This window comes from Canis lupus, chromosome 37 (assembly GCF_011100685.1).
Source record: "Canis lupus familiaris isolate Mischka breed German Shepherd chromosome 37, alternate assembly UU_Cfam_GSD_1.0, whole genome shotgun sequence".
NCBI classification, from domain to species: Eukaryota; Metazoa; Chordata; class Mammalia; order Carnivora; family Canidae; genus Canis; species Canis lupus.
The window spans coordinates 22,947,440-22,971,768 of record NC_049258.1 but is presented as its reverse complement, the minus strand read 5'-3'; the positions used below and the strand labels follow the sequence as shown (position 1 = coordinate 22,971,768).

At 43.4% G+C, this 24,329-nt stretch overlaps 1 protein-coding gene across 4 annotated transcripts; it reads right to left on the bottom strand.

Annotated features, from left to right (window-relative positions):
- Positions 1 to 2,158: 2,158 nt before the first annotated feature.
- TMEM169 (transmembrane protein 169) lies at positions 2,159 to 24,281 on the bottom strand. Of its 4 annotated transcripts, none has more exons than XM_038585679.1 (4): positions 24,172 to 24,281; positions 23,502 to 23,732; positions 6,643 to 7,007; positions 2,159 to 4,526 (listed from the first exon to the last, which is right to left on the bottom strand). In XM_038585679.1, exons 3-4 carry the CDS (start codon positions 6,911 to 6,913, stop codon positions 3,904 to 3,906), a joined length of 894 nt encoding a protein of 297 aa, XP_038441607.1. In that variant the 5' UTR covers positions 6,914 to 7,007; positions 23,502 to 23,732; positions 24,172 to 24,281; the 3' UTR covers positions 2,159 to 3,903. The 4 variants fall into 4 exon arrangements, with proteins under 4 accessions (XP_038441607.1, XP_038441609.1, XP_038441608.1 ...); XM_038585681.1 differs by having other exon boundaries at positions 23,609 to 23,732; XM_038585680.1 differs by having other exon boundaries at positions 23,502 to 23,727; positions 24,172 to 24,264.
- Between the last annotated feature and the right edge of the window lie 48 nt (positions 24,282 to 24,329).

Genomic DNA, 24,329 nt, shown 5'->3' with positions numbered 1-24,329 from the left:
GTCCTGGAAACCTTGCTTCCAGAATTCCTTAGAGAGTGGGCTATCCCCAAACCCTTCCCAACTCCCAGCTATATAATTAACCACTCCTCACAGGCCCGGGGCAGCAGCTGTTTCTGCCCATGGGTCCTGTCCTCAGGCTTTAATAAAACCACCATTTTGCACCAAAGACCTCTCAAGAATTCTTTCTTGGTCTTGGCTCCGGACCACACCCCACCAAACTTCACTTATATTCCAAAATTTCATCAATTATATACTTGGGAGGGACACCTGGGTGGCCCAGCGGTTGAGCCTCTGCCTTCGGCTCAGGGCATGATCCCAGAGTCCCGGGATCGAGTCCTGCATCGGGCTCCCTGCATGGAGCCTGCTTCTCCCTCTGCTTATGTCTCTGCCTCTCTCTCTGTCTCTCATGAATGAATAAATAAAATCTTTAAGAAAATATATACTTGGGAGTTGGGGGACATTGGAAAAGGGAGGTTTTCTAAAGAACATCCTTATGCTAAAGAGGACCTATAAGATTGGAGGCCTTGCCATTGTCAAGTTAAAATTATTTTTCCCTTTAGTAAAGCAAAACAGTAGGACAGTTGGGAGTTTCCTGGAAGAATGTTATAGTCTGCCTATCACAAGTCCTGGTTAATGGGCTGCAGGTTATAAGGAAATTTAATTTACATTCCCTTCTACCTTTGTTTCCCACATCAATGTGGATGTATGGGTGATGTTAGGGCTCCAGGAAATTAAGTCTATGGGTCCCTGGAAGTTAGGGTCTTGATAAGAATGCTTTTTTCTAGTAAATCAAGAGATTTGTAAACTGAGGGAGACTCCCATCCCACTGGACTGTGAACTCTATTAACCATTAGTTTTTCCTTTCCCTTAGTTTTGGGGCAGCCAGGAGTGCCTGAGGAAGGTCACACATAGCCCACCTGGGAGTGGGGTGTCAGCTTGTGCTTTGTCCTCAGCTGGCCTCCTGCTCCCTCATCAACTGTATGTAACCCTCATTCAGACCCAAACCTTGGTTATGGGCTGCCACACGGGCATTGCACATCTTTGTGAATGACGAAAGAAAACTATCTTGTCCTTCCTGGAGTTACTGATCAATAATCCTATTCCTCACATCCCTTTACGCTAAAACTCATGATTCCTGCCTGTATGCTAATCTATAATCTCAGTGAAAAAGGTACCATCCCTATAACTTCATTTTCCAGATCATTTTCTGCCCTGTGAAGAGTGCATTTCCCTGGCAGCTGTCCTAACTTTGGCTTGAATAAAAAAACTCTTTCTTACTTTCAGAGATTCTGAAAGGTTTGTTCATTTTGTGTCAACCATTTCAGTGCTTTTATCTTGTATGCATTTCTCTCCCCCCCCCCCCCCCCCCTTTATCCCTCTTGTCCCTCCCTCTTCCCCACTCTCTCACACTCACCTCCTCCAGGGCAGGTTTGTTTCCTGGAAGAAATAGAAGAGATTCTAGTACCTCTGCTTGTTTGTGTCTCAAGGGCAGAGGGTGGGGGCAGAGGAAATGATGTTAGCCACTAAGCATTTGGAACACTGCAAAACTGAAGTTTGGGGTGAAACTTTCAGGTTATCTAAACTTTTTAAGACTTAGCATCTTGTTTCACTGAAAATCCTGGAGAATAAAGGGTTTATTCCCCCTTGGACTTGAATCAATATGAAGGTGTTGCTCAATATCAGTAGGTAAGTGGTTAAGTTTTCCTGCTTCTGGGCTTTTACATACCTTCTTAGAGCCCTTCTGAAATGATTTCAGTTTCTTCCTCTAGGTTGTGAGCCTAACTAGGATGAGGGCCATGTCCACGTCATTTCAATATCCCTTGGGCCCCACCCTCACCCCATCCTCCTCCATTCTACCACAGCCCCCATATTTTAATATTGATTATTTTTGGCCTTGACCATTGATTTCCCTAATTCCAGGAAAAAATGTGACATGCAGTTCCAACATCACATTAGGTTATAGGTAAATATGTGGTCTGTGGAAACAGTCCACCTAAAAGGAATCTCCATAAGTAAGTTGTACATGGAAAGAGTCCAGACCTAAGGATCCATATTAAGATCGTTATATGTACATAGGTCAGCCACCACACTCACCTTTTTCTGGAAATTGTAGCACTCAAAGCAACTTTGGAGAAATTCAAAGACCATGCAAACAACGTTAATTCAATTTTATTTTTATTTTCTTTGTCTTCATTTCAATTGTTTACATTTTTGCAAAAGCACCAGAGAGCACCAAGGTTACTTTCAAAAATGCTGGGCAGTTTTGTTTTGTGTGAAACTAATAATAGTTGTTGCTGTTGTTTTTAAAGGGCGTTCTTCTGAAAACGGTGTTCAACATACTTTAGGCAAATGTCCCTGTCCTTCTGTGGGAGAGCACTACTGACCCATCTGGTTTGATTCACAGTTCTTAACACAGCTTCTTCCTGAGACATGAACAAGAAATGGGCATCAGGTGTTCTTGTAAAGACCCAAACCTCAAAAAAAAAAAAAAAAAATCTTCATCTCTTGGGATTTGATTTTTTGAAATTAGCCTCTGGAATAAATTTAAATAGAAAAAAAAGTTCAGATTCTATGAATCTAGATTCATCTGGTGTACACCCCTTAGTGGCCAGGAGGACACAAGTTTCACAGCACAGCCAAGATATTCCAGCAGGGTCTGAGTGAGTGAGGCTGTGAGGTCTTGCCAAACAACCGAAGGCTAATCCTGTCTGAGCACTTAGGGCTACTGAAACCTGTTGGGTGAAGTTTGCAAGCCCTCCCTCCACAGTCTTTAATATGTAGATTATATTAACTATCACTCCCCAGTCCTGCCTTCACTACCAGGAAAAAAGTTATGCTACTAATTATATTCAACTCTTCACTCTTCCTTTCTAAAAACCCTGAAACCACATGACATTACAGACTAATTGCAAAGTACAAGAGCTGCTAACATCTATTGGTAGCATATACACAGTATATGTAGCTAGTGTCTATGTATAAATTCTCTATGTAACATTCAGTCCTAAATAAATAAATAAATAAATACAACTATATTAGCAGTTTGGGACCTGAATATATTTAAATAATTACCAGGAGGCAGAGACTCTTTTATGCCTACCAAAATAGCCATGTTTTCTTTTTTTGCTTAAATTAGCAGAACCCAAATATTTTGCGTAGACTATAGCTGCCCAACTAAGAGACTACATTTCCCAGCCTCTTTCGCCTGTGAGGTCATGTGACCAAGGCCTGGCCAATGAAAGATAGGAAGTGTTGAGTGAGACTTCCCCGAAGTCTCCTTACAAGGACAAAGGGCTACATCCCAATGGTAGGGAAATAAAGCCTGCGATTTGGATGACTTGGTCAGGTACCCTGATGGTCGGCCTCCAGACTTCTGCACAAGAAAGAATGAAACTTCTATCCTGTTTAAACCACTGATATTTTAGGATTTGCATTACATGCCACTATATTAAAATCTAAGTAATGCACAAAAATCTTCACATCCTGCTGCACTGTGGTAGCCCTGTCCTAAGTGTTTCTCTCCATCCTACTTATTATCTTTTTGGTGAACTTGGTCTTCCTGGAGCCTCCCTTTTCCCCTGTCACATTTAGTCACATACTCCCCTGGTTTCCAGGCACCAGTAACATCTTCAAACTCCTGAACTTAGAACTGAGCTCCTTGTCCCAGATCAATGGTCATTTTAGGGCAGGATATGAGAATTCATCCATGGATACACAGCTTTGGCATAAATTGCTTTTCTGTTCCCTGCGCTCCTGGAACCACCAAGATGGTAGAACAGAACAGTGTGGGCTACAATTTTCCAGAACTGTGAGAGGTAGGGGGCTAATTTAAAGAAAGAATCTTCTGCAATTGGAAGACAGCATATAGGCTACTGGGACGAGAGAAGAACATACGATGTTGGAAGTTTAGACAGTGGAAGTTTCTACTTCCTGGATGGGGTCCTTGTTGGAGAGATTGCCTGAAATATTGTCAGATTCAAGCAACTCTACAATGCTGTAGGGAGAACAGTCCTCCAGACCTAGCTTGCTGCAGAGCCAACCGCAGAAGCCTTTCTCCATGTCCCGGGCAGCTTGCCACCATGCTCCCCAGGACCATGAGAGCTGGACCACAGCAGCATAGAGGCCCAGGGAAGAGGCCATGGCCATGATGAGCACTGGATAGAAGAGAATGAGGCAAGGGCAACACGAGATCTTGTGCCAAAAGGTCCTCTCCTCGTTGTACACAAGGAAGATGTTGTACCAGGTGATAGTGCCATAGTAGAAAGAGACAACAAAAGAGAGGATAAAGACCACAGGCAGACAGACCAGCGTCCAGAGGACCACATGGGGCCCACGGTCTGCTCCCATTTGGCAGGCCTTTCTGTCTTCAGGTGTTATCTCCCTTGATGACCCTTGAGGCTTGGTCAATTCTTGCAGCTCCTTCTCCGTCAGTGTGACATGGATGTCCACCATCTGGCCCTTTTTCTTTCCTCGTGTGATGGTCCCAGTTAATGTGACATAGCGGCTGTCCATGGGCATGTTCCACATCCCTGCAGAGGATCAAGGAGGTGAAGTCAAGGTCAGAATGTGGACATTTCACCACAGTGTCATCACTTGAGCTGGGGGCTGAATACAACAGTTCCTGGGGCTTTTTGTTTTTATTTATTTATTTTTTAATTTTTTTAAGGCTTTTTGTTTTTAAAGATTGTATTTATTTATTTGACACACAAAGAGACCACAAGCAGGTGGAGTAGCAAGCAGAGGGAGAGGGAAAGGCAGACTCCCTGTTGAGCAAGGAGCCTGACTCAGGACTTAGGACTTGATCCTAGGACCTGAGCCAAAGGCAGATGCTTAACCAACTGAGCCACCCAGGCCCCCCAACAGTTCCTGTTTTTATAGCACCTGGCACAGTCCTAGAGTCAATTACTCAGGCACGGATGGAGTGGATCTCCCTCAGGAAGGTGATTATTGGTATTATTACTTCCCCCAGGGAACTCTCACTCCACACACATGGACTCTGAAAAAAACTGTAAAGAAAGTTGTTGCTTTTTAATTTCTCTCTCCACTTTCTGGGCCTCAATCTTGGCATGATCTCTGTGATATGGAAGGGTATGAGGAATTTTGCCACAGACACCACTTCATAATAATCTTATTTCTAGTTTATAGGTACATGAATATCCACTAGTGTGTGTGAAGATTGTGCTGTGTGCATATCATAGTGCTGGACAGTTCACTCCTCTTCCCTGCTTATCTGCTTATCCCTGTACTTATGCTTCCATGAGAGGAGGCTTCCTCGTGTCTGTGGACATCTCAGACCTCATGTCCAAGCTCTGGACACACGTATCACACATACCACACGTGTACACCCACCATATACACATACCCACACACCACCACCACCATCACCATCAAATGGCCATCCTTTGGCCATCCTGGAGTGAGATTGGAGATATTAAAACACAGAAGCCTGTGGCCCTTGGTATGTGAAATGTAGTCTAGAAGTGGAGGTAGGGGAGATTATAGATAGGCTAGGTTCCTTGCTCCATGACTGGAAGAGGAATAGAATGGACCCACCTAAAGAGCAGGGCTCAGGAGAGTGGCAGAGATTTTGACTACACAGGTAGATGGGTTGTACAATTTTCCCAACACCTTCCATCTTAGGATCTTTGCCCCTACTGCTCCCTCTCCTCTAAAAGCTCTGCCAAGAGCATTTCATGGCTGGTCCTTCATTTCATCTGGATGAGCTCAAGCGTCACTTCCCAGAGGTCTTCATATGGCCATGCAATCTCTTCCCCCACACCCTTCACCAGTTCTCTTCCCATCACCATGGTTTATTGTCTTTGCAACTCATACCACTACCTGAAATTACCTTGTATTTACTGCCTTATTCACTGTCTTCCCTTGACTAGAAGGTAAACTGTACAAGAGCAGGGACGTTGCTTGTCTTGTCCACTGTGGGCCTATGTCTTAGACATCAATTAATCTACACAAATAGATCTACCCCATCCATCTATTGCTGCACGGTGATGCTTAATCCGGACACTCCATGGCTTCAACAGATGTTTTTATACATGCATCCTTATGCCCATGAGCATAAGTTTCATGGGGTAGATTCTGAGAATTTCTAGAACACAAGATACACACAGTTTGAATTTAATAAATATCAATAAATTTCCCTACAAAGTGGGTAAAACAGATCCCATTTCACTTGAGGTATATTTTCTCACATTGATGTTATCCTAAGTTTACCCAATTTTTCGTCAGCTTACATGTGGAGGAATATTATAACCCACGGCTGTTATAATTTGCATTTTCCTGATTATTATAAAAGCCCACTATTAGCTTCTTTATCTTATATGTATTAAATAATTAGATAGTCTTAAAAATCAATAATTAATTAGCATAGTCTACTTGTATTACTAATTTTTGTGTATGAATCGGTCTGTTCTATTACACTAAGAGTTCAGAAAGGACAGAGATCTCCACATCACTGAGAAGAGAACATTATAAATGCTTAATAAATACTGCCGATTTGTTGAATGAAGACTGTAACATCGCAAGAAGAAATGTATCAACAAGACAAAAGAGGTGAGTGAGCAAATCCCTGTCTTCTGGAGAATCCTCATTCCTTCCCGTGGTTTAAAGTAAGTGGCCCCAGAGACTTACCATCATCCGCAGGATAGTCTAGGAAATCATCTCCCTCCTCTTCTTTAGGCTGGTCTCCACCTTCTAGTTCCCCGGGCTCCTCCTCCAGTTTGTCATTTTCTGAACGGTAGATGATGATAGATTCTGGGCGGGACTCTTTCCTCTTCTTTTTCCTGCGACCCATCGTGGATTCCCCATCCAGGGCCAAGGCAGCAGCCACGGCCTTCCTGAGAGAGCCCTGGTGGGGGCTTGGGAGCTGGCCATGGCCTTCTACTGGTGCCAGCTCTTCCATCCTAGTCCTCAGGTCTACTTATTCCGTGGGAAGGGTCTGACTTGCTTGAGCAAACTCACGATTCACACATCACAGAGCTTCTTCCTGGATGGGGCTGTGCAAAGATGTTGCATCAATAAGTTCCACAGGAGAGATAAGAAAGCAAAGTTATCAATGGGAAGGAAATAGGATGAGAGGGGAAGGGGGCTGGGAAATGATTCTCAACTTGGCATGAAGGCTTCTCCTCCCTTCACTTATCTTAACGCTGTGTTTTGGGAGTGCTACGGAGATACTCTCTCAAGATTGGGTTGTGGTGAATAAATAAAATTTTATTTGTGTGGCAATAATATTTTTGTCATTTATGTAAACTTATAATATTATGCAAAACCCATCAGTTTAGCTGGGAGATGTTGAGTATAAGGAATTCGGGTGAGGAAGCTTTATAGATAAATGGGATTTAAGAACTATTCTCACTCCCACCAAACATGATGATTTGGATGGCTGGGGCCATCCAAAAGAGAGAGAAGTAGGCTCCATGCAGGGAGCCTGATGTGGGACTCAATCCCGGGGCTCCAGCATCACACCCTGGGCTGAAGGCGGCACTAAACCGCTGAGCCACCCAGCTGCCCTGCTTTTTCTTTTTTAATTGAATTCTAATCAATCTTAAAATAGCCACATGTAGCTACTGACTACTGTATTGGCCAGGTGTATATGCTGGGCCCTCCAATTATTTTCCTTCCAATTTCTTTATTAAAGAAAGCAGGTCATTTACCTTGCAGATTCTCAGTCTAGATTTTGCTGATTGCATTCCTGTAGGGTATTCCTTTGAATCATGTATTTCCTATAAATTGGTAGCTAAATGGGCTTGATCAGATTTATGTTGGAATGTTTTTGGTTGGTTATTACGGCCAGACAGCATTATAGAGGCCTTTATTTTTTTTTATTTTTTTTATTTTTTGGTGAAATTAGTAGCCATTGATAATATTGGCTAGACCTATTAATTCATTAGAAGTTAGAAAATGGTGATATTCCCATTCTCTCATTTCTTCATTATTAGCCAAAATACTCTCATGAACTTTTAACAAACCCAGTTTTAAACTTGGTAAAGGAGGCAAGGGGCCTTGTTGTTATCCATTATTATTGGTAATTATACTGAGAAAACATCTTTCTTTAATGACTACAGTGACAGCTTTTATTTTATTTTATTTTATTTTATTTTATTTTTATTTATTTATTTATTTATAATAGTCACACAGAGAGAGAGAGAGGCAGAGACGTAGGCAGAGGGAAAAGCAGGCTCCATGCACAGGGAGCCCGACATGGGATTTGATCCCGGGTCTCCAGGATCACGCCCTGGGCCAAAGGCAGGCGCTAAACCGCTGCGCCACCCAGGGATCCCGACAGCTTTTATTAATATGAAAAATTCTGACCTATTTACCAAATAAGCTTCTCCATTCACAAATAGCTATATTTACAATTGAGAATTGCCAGATTCTACTCACAATCCTGCCACCCCAGGATTCTGGAGACTGGCCACTCTCTAGTGATTCCAGACTGCCGGCTTTCTGTTACTTTTATTCTCAATTTCCAAATCCTCATTTTCTTTCAGTGGTCTTTGCATATTTCCTTTCTTTCAATCCCACATGCATATTCCTTGATTTCTCTCTATCCCCAATAACGAGGCTTCTCCTCTCATTTGTATTAAATGGCCCCTATAGCTAGTGGGCTGGCCCAACCAGGAGGGGAGGACAAAAATAAGTTAAAAAATCTAGCTAGGCACCAAATGCCACTCAGTTTGAAGCAAATCTCATGTCTTAAAATTATGCATCTTTGATATTATCACATAAGAGTGCCAACTTCAAATGCCAAACACACATTTTTTTTTCTTATCTCAGTGTTTCTAAAATTTGGATGCATCTTCAGACCAATGGAATGACTTTTCACTCCAAAGGCTGAGCTACCTTCTCAGCGAGTAACTTCTGCCCTACTGCACTTTGCCCATGTTCTCCTTTCCCCTTTAATTGTTAATTTTCATATCTGTCTTGCCACTAGATTATAAATATTTACTCTCAATCATCTTTGTGTCCTGGGAACATAGTCCAGGGACTGGAACAAAGAAGGTACTGAGTGACAGAAGTGAAAATGCCCATAGGTAGAACTGGAAGGTAATAAGACATCCTCACAGCCTAACTTTGCCTGGAGTAGGAGGGCTGTTTGAACAGAAGAAGTGTCATTATCCTCATAATCCTATGCATACAACTTGCTGGACTTCAAACTTAGGTGACGGGTCCAAGAACAGAAAGATCCAGAACACAAACGCTTCCCAAGATAAACTGATCAGAAAACAAGGAACCCAACCAAAGATTTAAGTGGTCTGAAGAGAAGCTGGGTTATGGAACCCAACTATTAGAATCTTGAGTTTGCCTTAATATTGAGTGCCTAGTAAACACTTAATTGAGTGTTGAGGTTTGCCTTAATGGTATCAATAAGCTCAAACAATGCTCTCCTACCGAAGTAGCCCCAATACAGAAGAGTGGACATCCAGCCAGAAAGGACAGAAAGGATAGGCTGTGTGTAGATGTCCCTAAGGTTAGGGGTTTGTTGTTAAAAATGGATGTGAATTTTGAATTCTACTTTCTAAGAGTCTGTATTTAATACAAAAATGTTCCCTCCCCCCGCAAAAAAAATGTTTTCCCTAATGCAAATCCTCTCGTAAAACCAATACTGTGTAAGCATACCAAGGTAATTCTGTGATGCAGGTGACCTATGAACACACCACTTTATATCTACTCTGAGTGTACAAATATCAGAGCTTGAGAGTGTGAAAATAAATAAAAGAAATTTCATTTAAAATAGAGTTGGGAAGCCCTGACAGGGGAGCTCTCTCATACACGTACCACTCCTTGCAGCCTGCACAACCAGCAGAAAGAGGAAGTTAAGAATTAGATTGACAATTATCTTTTTTTAAAAGTTGTATTTATTTAAGTAATCTCTACACCCATCGTGGGGCTTGAACTCGCACCCCTGAGATCAAGAGTCGCATGTTCCTCCAACTGAGCCAGCCCTCTTGACATGTAGGCCACTTTCACATAGGAATTTCATCTCCTGCTTTCCTGAAAAGGAAGAATGATTCCTCCTTCCCTCAACAACAATGCACTAAACACTGCTTGCAGCCAATGAGAAACAGCCACAACCTCAGGCCCTTGTTTTGCTTTCTTTTTTTTTTTTTTTTTTTACGATTTATTTATTTATTCATGAGACACATAGAGAGAGAAGCAGAGATACAGTCAGAGGGAGAAGCAGGCTCCCGATTGGGAGCCTGATTGGGACTTGATCCCAGACACCCAGAATCATGACCTTGAGCCTAAGGCAGATGCTCAACCACTGAGCCACCCACGCATCCCTCAAACTCTTGTTTTTCTTTTTTTTAATGCTATTGATGGTAATGATTATGTTTTTTTTTTAATTTTTATTTATTTATGATAGTCACAGAGAGAGAGAGAGAGAGAGAGAGAGAGAGGCAGAGACACACAGGCAGAGGGAGAAGCAGGCTCCATGCACCGGGAGCCCGACGTGGGATTCGATCCCAGGTCTCCAGGATCGCGCCCTGGGCCAAAGGCAGGCGCTAAACCGCTGCGCCACCCAGGGATCCCAAACTCTTGTTTTTCAATATATTTTTGTTTAAAACAACCTTCTCCAATTTCCTTCCAAAACCTAATAAAAACATCTTCTCTTTGTCTCTTTGGACTTCTCTATGCATCAGGCATGCATGTGATTAGTGATTAATAATCACTATTAATGGGGTTTTGCAAACAGATAACATGTGTAGTGTTCTAACTCTTCCCGTTTTGGGTGGCCACAATGAGAGAGACCAGTGTTAGGTAACAGGAAGTTTCTGGAGCCGTAGGACAGAATAATACAGAAAACAGGAGTCAAGAGAAGCACTAGTGTCTCTTGAGGATGTAAAGACAAACTTGGCTATCTTGTAAGGTGATGGAGTGGTGGGAGGAACAATTCTATCTATAAGCAAAAGAGGAAATGACCCTTAGAGACCCCATTAAAATCCTTTAGAGAAAGCATGAAATATAAAGAAATGGTGAGCTCCTGGTAATTCACCTTAGGGATCTATGCCCTGCTTCGGGCACAGCTATTTTTAGACAGGTACCCAGCCAGGGTCTACTTGCAAAACAGGTAACTGTCCCTGATTCACTTCAAAACAAAAACCAAAAAACAAACAAAAAATACCAAAACAAAAAACCCCCATGATGTGAGAGTACAAAATGGCCCGATTTGTTTGGTAGCTGTGGTAAAAGATAGCCATCAGAACAAGTTTTGAACCTGTTCAGTTGATTAACAACAACTTCCCTCAGTGGACATGGTTTTAGAAACCAGCCCACTGGGACGCCTCCCTCTCAGCAGTTGAGCGTCTGCCTTCGGCTCAGGGCATGATTCCAGAGTCCCGGGATTGAGTCCCATATTGGGCTCCTTGCTTGGAGACTGCTTCTCCTGTCTCTGCCTCTCTCTGGGTCTCTTGTGAAAAAGTAAATAAAATGAAAGAAAGAAAAGAAAGAGAAGAGGAGAGGAGAGGAGAGGAGAGGAGAGGAGAGGAGAGGAGAGAAGAGAAGAGAAGAGAAGAGAAGAGAAGAGAAGAGAAGAGAAGAGAAGAGAAGAGAAAAAAAGAAAAGAAAAGAAAAAAGAAAAGAAAGAGAAAGAAAAGAAAAGAAAAGAAAAGAAAAGAAAAGAAAAGAAAAGAAAAGAAAAAAGAAAGAAAAAGAAACCAGCCCATTAGAGTCCATCCTTCATTTCTAAAAGTCAGTCAGGTCAGTGAATTTGCTGCTGACTGGCTGCCTATTGGAAGCCAGGGACTTCCACTAATGAGTGGGCATTCTAAATCATATTCACACAGAGAGCTGTTGAGCAAACAGGTTTGTTTTTTTTTTTTTTTTTTTTTTTTTTTTTTTTTTTTTTTTTTTTTATGATAGTCACACAAAGAGAGAGAGAGAGGCAGAGACACAGGCAGAGGAAGAAGCAGGCTCCATGCACCGGGAGCCCGATGTGGGATCCGATCCCGGGTCTCCGGGATCGCGCCCTGGGCCGAAGGCAGGCGCCAAACCGCTGCGCCACCCAGGGATCCCGAGCAAACAGGTTTAAAACTTCTTCTGGTGACTACTTGTTAGGCCCATAGAACAGTCTTTTCCTAAATTTGTGGGAACTTTGTAACTCTATTCGCTGTGAGGCTGAAATACCAGATGGGGTCAGAACAAGGTGTATCAGTTATCTACTGTCTTGTAACAAATTACCCCAAGTTTAGAGGGCTGTACTATCCTACACAGTTCTCTGTGTCAGTAATTGGAGAGTGTCTCAGCTGGGTGGGGAGTCTACTTCTTAGTCTGCTTCCCACCTACAGAATTTTGGGCTCCAAAGGCCTTTTTTGTTTTGGACAGTCTCTGAACTCTTTTAAGTATTCTGTCAATAGAATTCTCTTCAAATCTTTGTGGTTCTCCTGTGAATAGATTTTCTGGGTCAGAAATGTGAGAGTGCCTTAGTTGGATAGGTCTGTCTCTAGGTCTCTGAAGATGGCAGGGCAGCACTCATTTGAAGGCTTGGAAGGGCTCAGAGGATCTGCTTCCAAGATGGCACACTTGCGTGGTGCTGACTCAGTTCCTCACTATGCGGGCCTCTCCATGGGTTGTTTGAGTATCCTCTCAACAGTGTCTGGTTTCCCTCAGGGTAAGTGATCTGGTGTATATTCTTCTTGACCACTTCAACTATACTTTTTTTTCTTTTTTAAGTTTATTTATTGAGTAATCTCTCCCGCCAAGGTGGAGCTCAAACTCATGATCCCAAGATTAAGAGTCATGTGCTCTTCTGATTGAGCCAGTCAGGTGTCCCCTCAAGTGTATTCTTGATCCTATCTCTTTCTTATTCTTGATTTCCTCCCTCTCTAATAGCTCCAACTTCTCCCCTTTGCTGGTTCCTTTTTGCCTGCAAACAAACCCAGAATTCCCAATGTGGAAAAATCAGCTTTACTTTGCTACTAACTCTATCTATGTCTTGTTTTTCTCTTTCGTAACTAAGCTTCTCCATCAAATAGTCTACAGTCATTATCTATTCATCCTCTCAATATCCCGTTCCCTTTACCATCTTATCCTCCCTTCTCCCAAGCCTCTTTTTAACACACACACACACACACACACACACACACACACACACACCCTGTATACACACAGGTAAATCATTTGGAAAGATAAAAAATTGGCCAGGAAATGAGCATCTATCAAGCTTTATAGGACAGGCTGTAAGTTATATGTTCTTTAGCTTACATCTCAACGCACATCTCAACAAGCTCACTGTTACATAAAGAAGTAAGAGAACCTGGATTTAAGTCTAAGTTGCATAACTTCAAAAGCCCAGAATTTTCCCACCAAAATTTAGACGAAGGAAGTTTTAGTGGTGGCTGCAGTAGACAACTGAAGGGTTTTTGTTTTATTTGGTGGTTTTTGTGTATGCTTTGGGTTTTTTGTTTGTTTGGTTGTTTTGGCTTTTGTTGCCCGAACCTCATTCCTCTTTCCTTTGGTGATAGAGCCACTCTTTTCTGTGTGGAATACAGCCTTAAAAGTCAGCAATGTGACTACAGTGATGATTTTACCTTTCTTATTCTCCTTGTCCATACCAGAGCCCTAATTCTGCTTACTTCCAGGTCTTTCTTGAACCTTCCCTTACTTCCTTTGATTTTCTTCCTTCATTCTCTTGCTACCTCTCCAATCTTCCTTTTGCCTCCTTTGTACCCTTGTCTGTCTCCTCCACCCATAATTGCCAATGCTTTTGAGACTCAATTCTCAACTGATTGCCCTCTATTCTCAATAGTACATTGTCTTCCTCCTGTTGGAATATGCAGTCTTCCTGCCTACCTCTACAAGACACCTCTATGCCAAGCACGCCCAAATATAGATGTCAAGAGTTAATGATTCATTCAGATGTACTTCCAGCAGCCTAGTGGATATTCTCCACTTAAATATCTCATCATTTCTGGCTATGCATGTTCAAACCAAATTCATCATCTTTATTTCTAGAAGACTTAATCTCAGTGTTACTAAGAGGATAGATAAAGGGGGAAGGAAAGGAAAAGGGATGGAGAAGGAAACCTTACAACATTTATGTTGTGCCTATTCTCTTTTTTTTTTTTTTAAAGATTTATTTATTTATTCATGATAGACATAGAGAGAGAGAAAGAGGCAGAGACACAGGAGGAGGGAGAAGCAGGCTCCATGCACCGGGAGCCTGACGTGGGATTCGATCCCGGGTCTCCAGGATCGCGCCCTGGGCCAAAGGCAGGCGCCAAACCGCTGCGCCACCCAGGGACCCCTGTTGTGCCTATTCTCACAAAACATAACATTTGCTGATTGTATGATTCGTTAGTCCCTGTGTTAATTGCTCAGACATGGTTCTCCCATTTAATTCCATTCTAACATTTTTTTTTGGACAATACTATGTGCCAGATATTGTACAACTGTCCTAAGCATCTTAAGAAACAAATAGCATTTCACGAATGAGGACATTTGGACTTAAAATTAGTAACAACTAAAACTTCTTGGATGTTTACTGTATGTCAGGTGCTGTTCTAGGTGTTTTACAGTGATTATATTATTTGTCTCAGCAAACTAATGAAGTAGACACTATTTTTTCTAAGTAGGAACTATTATTCCCATTTAGAGAAGTAATTTGCCCAGGTTACATAGTAGTGGGGGCAGAGACTTACACCCAGGTTTGCTATTTTTAAGGCCCATGTTTTATTCATGGTACCATGCTATCTGCCAGCATTTACCCAAGATTCTATACTTAGCATTGTCTAAGAATTGTCTAGAGTTGTCTTTGATGAATTCATTTCCCATGTTAGGGATATATTCTTATGTCTTTAATAGTAATCAGTCTCTAAGTCCTGCCACTCATTCCTATGAAATCTCTTTGTTAATGTCTTCATTTGAATTTCTACTCCCCCCAAATGCTGGAAGAGTTTGTTGGTTTTTTTTTAAGATTTTATTTATTTATTCATGAGAGACACACAGAGAGAGAGGCAGAGACACAGGCAGAGGGAGAAGCAGGCTCCATGCAGGGAGCCCAACGTGGGACTCGATCTCAGGTCTCCAGGATCACGCCCTGGGCTGATGGCAGGCGCTCAACCTCTGAGCCACCCAGGGATCCCTGGAATACAGCTCTACTACTACTTCCTCAAGTCGGTTTCTAGCCTTCCATCTCAGATTCTTCCTTAACCATTTTAAATGGTGAGTAACAACAAAAAACCATCATTTTTATGTTGTCCAGTCATCATCACTATCTTGCCATCACTGACTCAACTATATCTAAAGGGTCTGCCTGGTGTTTGAGGCTCTGCATATTTATGCCCCATGCTAGGGCTTAGTATCAATTTTTCCCCTTCCCCACAACATGACTAGTCAACACATGCATTTATGTTGGTTACATCACCATCTTCACTCTTCTCTACCTGTTTCAAGCCTTACTCAAGACAGACTCACTCACTCACGTCCCCTTCTGTGACTACTCTAGCCCACCTGTCTGTCCCCACCCCTATCCTATTATTGTAGAAGAGTGGGGAGAATGGAATGAGTGCTCAAGTATAAAATACCTTAGATGGATTCATACTTCCATAAATGTTAGCTTCCGATCCCTTTCTATTGCCGCCTTCTACTCTGTATTTCAGTAGCATTTGTCATCTCTACTACACCCTCTCAGTGCTTAATTATGCAGCCTTTCATATCATCTTGTATTGAGTATGAATGGCTTCATTATTTTTCATTTACCTTCCCAGGGAGATTATAAAATTTTAGAAAGCAAGACCTGTCTTATACTTCTTCACCTCCAATGGGGAGACCCTATGGCTAGACGTGTAGCAGACACTCAATATGTCCTTATTGACCTGATAGGACAGAGAGGAAAGAAAAAATGCCTATTCAGAAATAGGATATAACTGGGGGCACCTGGGTGGCTCAGTCAGTTAAGCATCTGACTCTTGATTTCGGCCCAAGTCATGATCTTGGTTGTGAAACTGAGTGCTGGGTTGAGTTCCCCGCCTGGTGTGAAATTGGTTTGTCCCTCTCCCTCTGCTCCTCCCTCCCCCACCACCTCCTGCTCTCTTTTTCTCTTTCTCTCTCTCTCAAATAAAAAAATAAAATATTTTTAAAAATAGGTTATAACTGTTAAGAAAGGAATGTCTGATTATCTTCCCTGTTTTTGTACACTTTATTATACTGTTAATATATTTTTTATCTGTTAATATGATCTGAGAAGCTAAACATTTCTTTTTCCTTTTAAACTCCATAAAAGACGGAGCAAAACAAATTTCCTCAGTTTCCAAGGCTTTCATCAATAGAATTAAGAGACAAGACTTTGCTCTTTGGAAGTTAGCCCTCACCCATCCTCCACTTCTGTGGTACAAGGATGATTAATGATTATGATATAGCAGGACACTAATCTCAATCAACCATTAACTCTAAATTCTTGGTAATCCTAAGGGAAAAAATAGGGTTTAAAGAACATGCTTAGGTTCTCATGCATAAAACAACTGGTTTTAAGCCACTCTTGAAGAAAATTCTCCAGACAATTCGTAAATTCATCCACCACTTTTTCCAATTTCTGTTGCTGCCATTCTTGTCTAAGAGGCCATCTTTTTTCTTTCTTTCTTTTTCTTTCTTTCTTTCTTTCTTTCTTTCTGGTCTTTCTTTTCTTTCTTTCTTTTCTTCTTTCTTTTCTTTCTTTATTTCTTTCTTTCTTCTTTTCTTTCTTTTCGTTCTTTCCTTCCTTCCTTCCTTCCTTCCTTCCTTTCTTTCTTTCTTTCTTTCTTTCTTTCTTTCTTTCTTTCTTTCTTTCTTTTCTTTCCTCTTTCTTTTTTATTTTATGCATTTATTTGAGAGCGTGAACTCAGCCTGCACATGCAGAGCCCAGCATGGAGTTGCACACAGAGCTTGATCCCAGGGCCCTGACACCATGACCTGAACCAAAATCAAAGAGTCATATGCTTAGCCAACTGAGCCAACCAGGAGCCCCAAGGCCATCTTTTCTTATGTGTGATTCTAAAAAATGCTCCTTATCTTCTGACTTCTACTCCCACTGTCTTCCAATCAATTCTCCACTCAGCAGTAAGAAAGATCTTTTGACAACATAAATAAAACCCTGCCATTTTCTGCTTAAAACCTCCACTGACTTCTCATTGGTATAAAACATAATTCAAACCTTTTCATATTGCCTAAAGGACCTGAGTGATGTGGCACCTCCCCATCCTGCCAATATACCACCTCCTTCATCTATACCTCCTATAATCACACTGGCTGCCTATGCTTTCCTCAGGAACACTAAATGTTTTCCCACTTGAGGCCTTACATACTGTCTGCCTTCCTGGTATCTGCTTCAATCTTGCCCTGTCACATGGCCATCATCTTTGTATTTCCCAAGTCTCTGTTTACTTGTCAGCTCCTCCGAAGCTGTCCTGACACCAAACCTAAAATAGGTTCCCTGCCTTGCCTTTTATGATTCTTTATCACAATAGTCTGTTTCCTGTACAACACTTACTGACATCTGTAATTAAGTTCTATTTTGTTATTTTGCTTATTTTCTATCTCCTCTATTAGACTACAAGCTCTAGGAAATGGTACCGCAGAGGTAGAGGTAGGCCAACACATAGGTGTTCAATAAGCAAATTTTAAGTGACTGGATTGATTTTGGTTTGGGGGGGCAATTTGAATTGGTAGCAATTAAAGATTACCCTGATCGTGTCAAAGACTAAGACTGAAGGAAAGTTTAATAAAGAGACATTAAAGGGTGCCTGGTTGGCTCAGTGGATGGTGTGTGACTCTTGATCTTTTGAGGCTGTAAGTTCAAGGCCCACATTGGGGGTAGAGATTACTTAAAAATAGTTTTTTTTTTTTAATTAAAAAAAAAAGACATTAAAAAGTTCCTCTATGCGAATAAGCCATGTTATGGTGCAACTGATAGGTACTCCTCCTGTATCTATTTTCTCCTCCAATAATGGAGGGTTCTGCAGGTCACATGACTTCCCTCCTACAGATAAAATTTCTCAGCATTCTTTGTGGCAGGTGTGATCGTATGACTAGTCTCTGACCAAAGGGATATGAGTAGATGTGATGTGTGCAACTTCCCGGCTTGGCCCTCTCCTTCCTCTTTTCACTTTCTTGAGAGCTGGAATGTAAACTTGATGAGGCATCCTTGGCCATGCAGACAAAGGCAACCCCACAGAGATGACAGTGGACTGAGACAAAAAGAATTAAAGCCACTGGGAAAGCCATAAACCCTCTTCCTCTGGATTGTATTTTGTCTTTTTTTTTTTAATTTTTATTTATTTATGATAGTCACACAGAGAGAGAGAGAGAGAGAGGCAGAGACACAGGCAGAGGGAGAAGCAGGCTCCATGCACTGGGGGCCCGACGTGGGATTCAATCCCGGGTCTCCAGGATCGCGCCCTGGGCCAAAGGCAGGCGCCAAACCACTGCGCCACCCAGGGATCCCCTCTGGATTGTATTTTGAAAGAAAAATGTTTAACTTGTTTTTTTTTTTTTTTTTTTTTTTTAAGATTTATTTATTTTAGAGAGAGAGTGAGAGTACAAGCAGTAGAGCCAGAGGGAGAGACAATCTCAAGCAGATTCTCCACTGAGTGTGAAGCCTGACCTGGGGCTTGATCTCACAACCTTGAGATCATGACCTGAGCTGAAATTAAGAGTTGGCCACTTAACTGACTGCACCACCCAGGCACCCCAATATTTATCTTCTTTTAATCCAGGATTATTTTGGTCTTCTAAGGCAACCACACAGAAATCCCATCTAATATACTAGATAGGATTGTCCAAAAAGCTATTTTATGTCTCACCCTCTTTACTGTGTTCTAATTTGTCAGCCTTGATGCATAGGCAGATCTTGATACACATCTCAACATTTCAAAGTTGGAGCATAAAATGGTACCCTGGTAATGGGGTTTTTATCTTCTAGAGTGGGCTAGGAATTCTAAAACTCAGGTGTCCAGTACAAAGGATATCATATTGAAGCTGGCTCAGCCCTACCAGAAACCCACTGGAGAGTCCAATACACTATGTACTACTATGGGCTGAATGTTGGTGGCCCTCTCAAATTCTTATGTTGAAATCATAACCCCAAGTGACGGTAGGAGGAGGTAGAGTCTTTGGGAGGTGATTAGGTTATGAGGGTGAAGCCCTCACACATGAGATTAGTGTCCTTATAAAAGAGATCCCAGAGAACTTTCTTGCAATTTCGGCCATGTGAGGACACAGCAACCAAATGGCCACCTAGGAATCATGCTCTCACCAGACACTGAATCTGCCAGTACCTTGATCTTGGACTTTCTAGCATCCAGAACTATGAGAAAAAAAAAATGTATATTATTTAAGCCACCCAGTATGTGGCATTTTTATTATAGCAGCCTGGGAAGACTAAGACAGCTAGTATTCTCTGCTCATAGTGGGCTAGACAGTATCCAGTGAGAATTTTTATTAAAAGAAGATCGATAAAAAAAAAAAAAAGAAGAAGATGATTAATACAGGAGTCTGGGTGGCTCACTCGGTTAAGCGTCTGCCTTCAGCTCAGGTCATGATCCCAGATTCTGGGATCGAGCTCCATGTCAGGCTCCCTGTTCAGTGGGAAGCCTACTTTTTCCTCTCCTCCTGCAGCTCCCCCTGTTTCTGCTTTCTTTCTCTCCACCCCCTTCTCTCCATCAAATAAGTAAGTAAAATCTTAAAAAAAAGAAAGAAAGAAAGAAAGAAAGAAAGAAAAGAAAGAAAGAAAGAAAGAAAGAAAGAAAGAAAGAAAGAAAGAAAAGAAAGAAAGAAAGAAAGAAAGAAAGAAAGAAAGAAAGAAGAAAGAAAGAAAGAAAGAAAGAAAGAAAGAAAGAAAGAAAGAAAGAAAAGATCAACAGCTCTTAGGCATTAAGTAAAAACCAAAAATCACACCACAAGATGAGCATATTGGGCCTTTGTTAGGCTGTCATAACAAAGGACTCTCTTCCTTGCTTCCCACTGGCCAGTTCCCAATCACTCAGTCACTAACTGACCCCCCCCCCCCCGCCGCCCCCACCCCAGCCCTGCCCAAAACACACACCTCAGCAGCGGTAGTCCACTGCCACCGGTTCAAAGACCTCTCACTATCAGGCATGATTTCCCCGGAGGCTGCTCACAGTTCTCTGGTCCCAGGTGGTCATAGGAGCAAATGTGTTCCAGTATCTTCTCCAAACCCATCCAGATACCCAGCAGAACTTGGGGATTTGGTGGGTGGAGGAACCAGAAAGCTTTGAAGCCTCTGCCCTAAGGTACACTACAGGAAAGAATGTAACCTACATGGATGAATTATGGCTGGAAAAAGCTAATAAATGGCAATGACACCAAGGCTTACCTTCTGGCTACAATAAGGAGTCGGGGGATTGGGGGTGGCTATGGTAAACACAAGAGCACAGGCCTCTTCCAAAAACAGGAAATTATCAATAGGAAGTTGTCGTTTCCCTCTCTCCCACCCACCAAGCCCACTATCCAGCCAACTGCTTTCATAGAGAAATGCAGACCCATTTGGTATGGGTTGTTTGGAATTTCATGTTAAAGTTCCTGGCTTTAATTGTTGTGATTAGTCCAAATTTAAATAAGTTACCATGTAGACAAACCACTAAGAGGTCCGTTATTTTGCCCCCTCTGGTTTATAAAGCTTCCAGATCAGTGTGGCCTGGGCCATTGATTTAAGAACAATCGGGAGCTGTGTTTTTTGTTTTTTTTTTTTAAATTTTATTTTTTTATTTATTTATGATAAGCACACAGTGAGAGAGAGAGAGAGGCAGAGACATAGGTAGAGGGAGAAGCAGGCTCCATGTACTGGGAGCCTGATGTGGGACACGATCCCGGGTCTCCAGGATCGCGCCCTGGGTCAAAGGCAGGCGCCAAACCGCTGCGCCACCCAGGGATCCCTTGTTTTTTTTTTTTTTTATTCTCCACTCCTCCAGGGTTGCTTTTTGTACCTTTACCCAGATGGTCACATCCCCCTCTTCCAAGGAACCCAACCCGGGGCTGGAAGGGTGGAGTATGATCGTTCTCAAGCCAATTTACTACTCTTACTACAGTGAACTTGCCTTACTCCAACCTTATTGCTCTTTCTGTTCTCTCGTTTCTGTATCTGGCACCCAAAGGGCACATAGCAGCTGTCTGGGGGTAGCCATACTCTTCCAATATAGCATTGTTGGTTTACCACCACGAGATGCACTACGCCAGCTCGGAAATGAAACGCTTACCATTTTACCACTAAAAATTACCAATAGCTTCCTTTAGGAAGACAGTCTCACCAACGTAAAGGTGGAAGAGAATTTAGCTCAAACTGATGTTAAATGATTGGAACAATGATGGAACAGCAACTTTAAACCCTAACCTCCTGCCAGTTGCTGTGAATTGGCTATGAGTTAGACTGCATCCCGTTCCTTCACGGTCCTGGTAGGGTGAGCAGTATCTTCTTGGTCAATGCTCTCCCACCTGGCATGGTTCATCATCTGGAGGCACCTGGCCGTCTACTCAGGAAATGGTTCCTGGTAGCGAGGGTAGTGGCTTACAAAGAGCTTGAGCATCTTCATATTGTTAAGAGCTGTAAAATTGGATCTTCACTAACTGACCTCAGGCACATGTACACCTTCCACCCCCTATTCTCTCTCCCATCATACCTCCATGCTGGAATCAAAACACTACAAAAGCAAGGACAGCTAACTGTCCTGGCCACTTTTCTGTATCCACCGTGCCTAGAACAGTCCCTGCCACATGGTAAGTACTCAGTAGATATTAGCAGAACACCGGGAACTAGCTTAGCGTCTTATTTGTGGGAGCTGGTTCAGTTCAGGACAGCTCTTGCTTCAAGGCGGGGGTGGAGGGGTGATTGGATGCCTCACCGACATTCTGTTAGCACTGAGATTCTGTGAGTCTGAATGTGGAGGATCTCACTGGCCCCTGTCGGTGTGAGCCAGCAGCTGCTTTGAGGCAGGAAGAAAATGAAGCTAGCAGGCAGATGGGGTGGGGGAGGGGTGGGAAGATGGGTGAGGGCCAGAGCATCTCAGAAGATGAAGGGAGTCGGTGCTAATAGGGTGTGACAGAGTGGGAGTGTGGAAGGATCGTGGCCCAGGAGACGTCTTTTTCCCTGGGACAAAGGGGGCAGTGATGCAGAGCCCAGGGTAGCACTTGATTCCGCCAAAGGAGCATCCCTTGGGATGCTGTGGATGCTGTGGGAAGAGATGGCTCAACTAGGAGCCAGAATTAAAATGATGGAGCCAAAGATGCCTTTTCATTTGAACAGATCTCTCAGAGGGACTCCAACATCTCTGTCAATCACAGACTCTCTCTAGACTGTGAAAGAGAGCTTTCTAATCAGATTGCAACTTCCTTGAGCCAAGGAATGGCTCCTTGTCATCCTTAGCGGGCAAAAGTGGCTTAAAGCCAGGCCAGTCACCTTTTCGCTGGAGGACTGCAGAACCCCTCAGTCCCCTCAGCTGTCCATACGAGGCTGCAGTAGAGCCAGGCCCACACTGACCCACGCTGGCCGAGCTCTGTGAATCCACAAGTGCAGACCAGATAGCAAACCATGTTATGTGACATCTGTGCTAAAAGCATCTTTAAAAGAAATTTAAAGTGTTCTTTGCTCTTAAGAAAGAAGGTTATGGAATTTTCTGGAATAAGAAATTCCTTAAAACTGAGTCACTATTTCTCTTGCTGTTAAAAAAAATACTTTGTCATTGGAATCAAAGCACACTAGCAACTGGGAAGCAGAAGGCAAAAGGGATGATTCTCCTTTTCCTTAATGAGTGTAGATTGGAATCTGTCATCAACAAAGAGAGAAGGGCAAGTACTTCTCTTAATTTTCTTTTTTTTTTAGAGAGAGAAAAAACGCCCAGGGATTAGGGGGTAGGGTGGTTAGGGGCAGAGGGAGAGGGAGAGAAAGAATCTCAAGCAGGGTGCCCAGTGCAGAGCCCAATGTGGGGCTCGATCTCACAACGCAGAGATCATGACCTGAGCCAAATCAAGAATCAGATGCTTCACTGACTGAGCTACCCAGGTGCCCCTGGGCAAGTATTTCTTTTTTTTTTTTTTTAATTTTATTTATTTATTCATAGAGACAGAGAGAGAGAGAGGCAGAGACACTGCACCACCGGGGCTGCCTGGCAAGTATTTCTTAAAGAAGGTCAGAGAAGGGCACGGGGATACAGGATCAGAGAGGAAGTGATGTCTGATTCCACCTTTAACAAGACCCATTTCTAATTCACTTTGTGAACAATTAGCTGGTCGGTGGGCCCAACAAAAGAATGATGGCATTTGTTGCTTTTACGTCACTTTAATACCTTGTCGGGGAAAATACTGTACTCTCACAGCAGACAGAAATAGCATCTTCCCTGGATTGTGAAGACCACAGCACCACACGCATTCCCTAGCTCTGCCATATTCTTAGGCCAAGTCTCACTAGGCCAGTCCAGGTATAAGCTAACTCTGGGGGGGGGGGGGGGGGCTGACAGCATGAAGCAAGGTGAACAATACGGAGGAGGATCTGAATAATAACTTACCATTACTGGGCATTAAACCGTGGATGAGAAACTGTCCCCAGGCGCTGGCTGCTGGCCTCCCTGCACAGGGAATGAATTAGAAGAGAGGATCTCACACACACACACACCTGGAGCCGCATGCGTCCTTGCAGGAAGCACACACCCCTGGACTCATCAGTTTCTGCAGCAGCCGGGTTGAGATGGATTAGGTCTCCAGTCTGGTAAAGGTCGCCTCTTCCCTTCATTCCTGAGCTGGGGAGGGTGGGGGGGAAGGGGAAGGGGAAGGGAGGGGAGGTGGAAGTGGGCTCCAGTTATTTTTAAAACCATGTATTATCTGGGCGCTGTGGATAACTGCCACTGCACCCCCACCCCACCCCCCGAGCCCCAGCATCCCTTCCGGAGGGTGACAGGATCCGGAGGCCAAGCTGCCGCCCTCCCTCCCTCCCTCCCTCCGGGGTCCGCAGCCAGGGCGGGCGCAGCAGCACGGCTCCCGAGCTGCAGCCTCTGCTTCCCCGGATGCCCCCGGAGATTTCATCTTAATTAACCGCGAGGGCTGGAGGGAGCACCGGGGATTTTTGGAAATCGAGCACGCGCCCGCTTTTTGTCCGCTTCCCATCCTCCAGCCACCGCAATGGCACCGAAGTGTGAACACAAAAGCAGAAACGAACGGCAAGGAACGACAGCGTCTCACCTGCGCATGCCGGGGCCAAAGTCCGGCGCAGGACCCAGGCCCGGGCAAGCGGGCACCGCCGCGGGGGAGCAGCCGCGCGCGGGGAGGCTGCGGAGCCGCGGCGGCGGGGGCGGGGCCTCGGGGGCGGGGCCAAGGCGGGGCGGGGGCGGGGCCTGCGG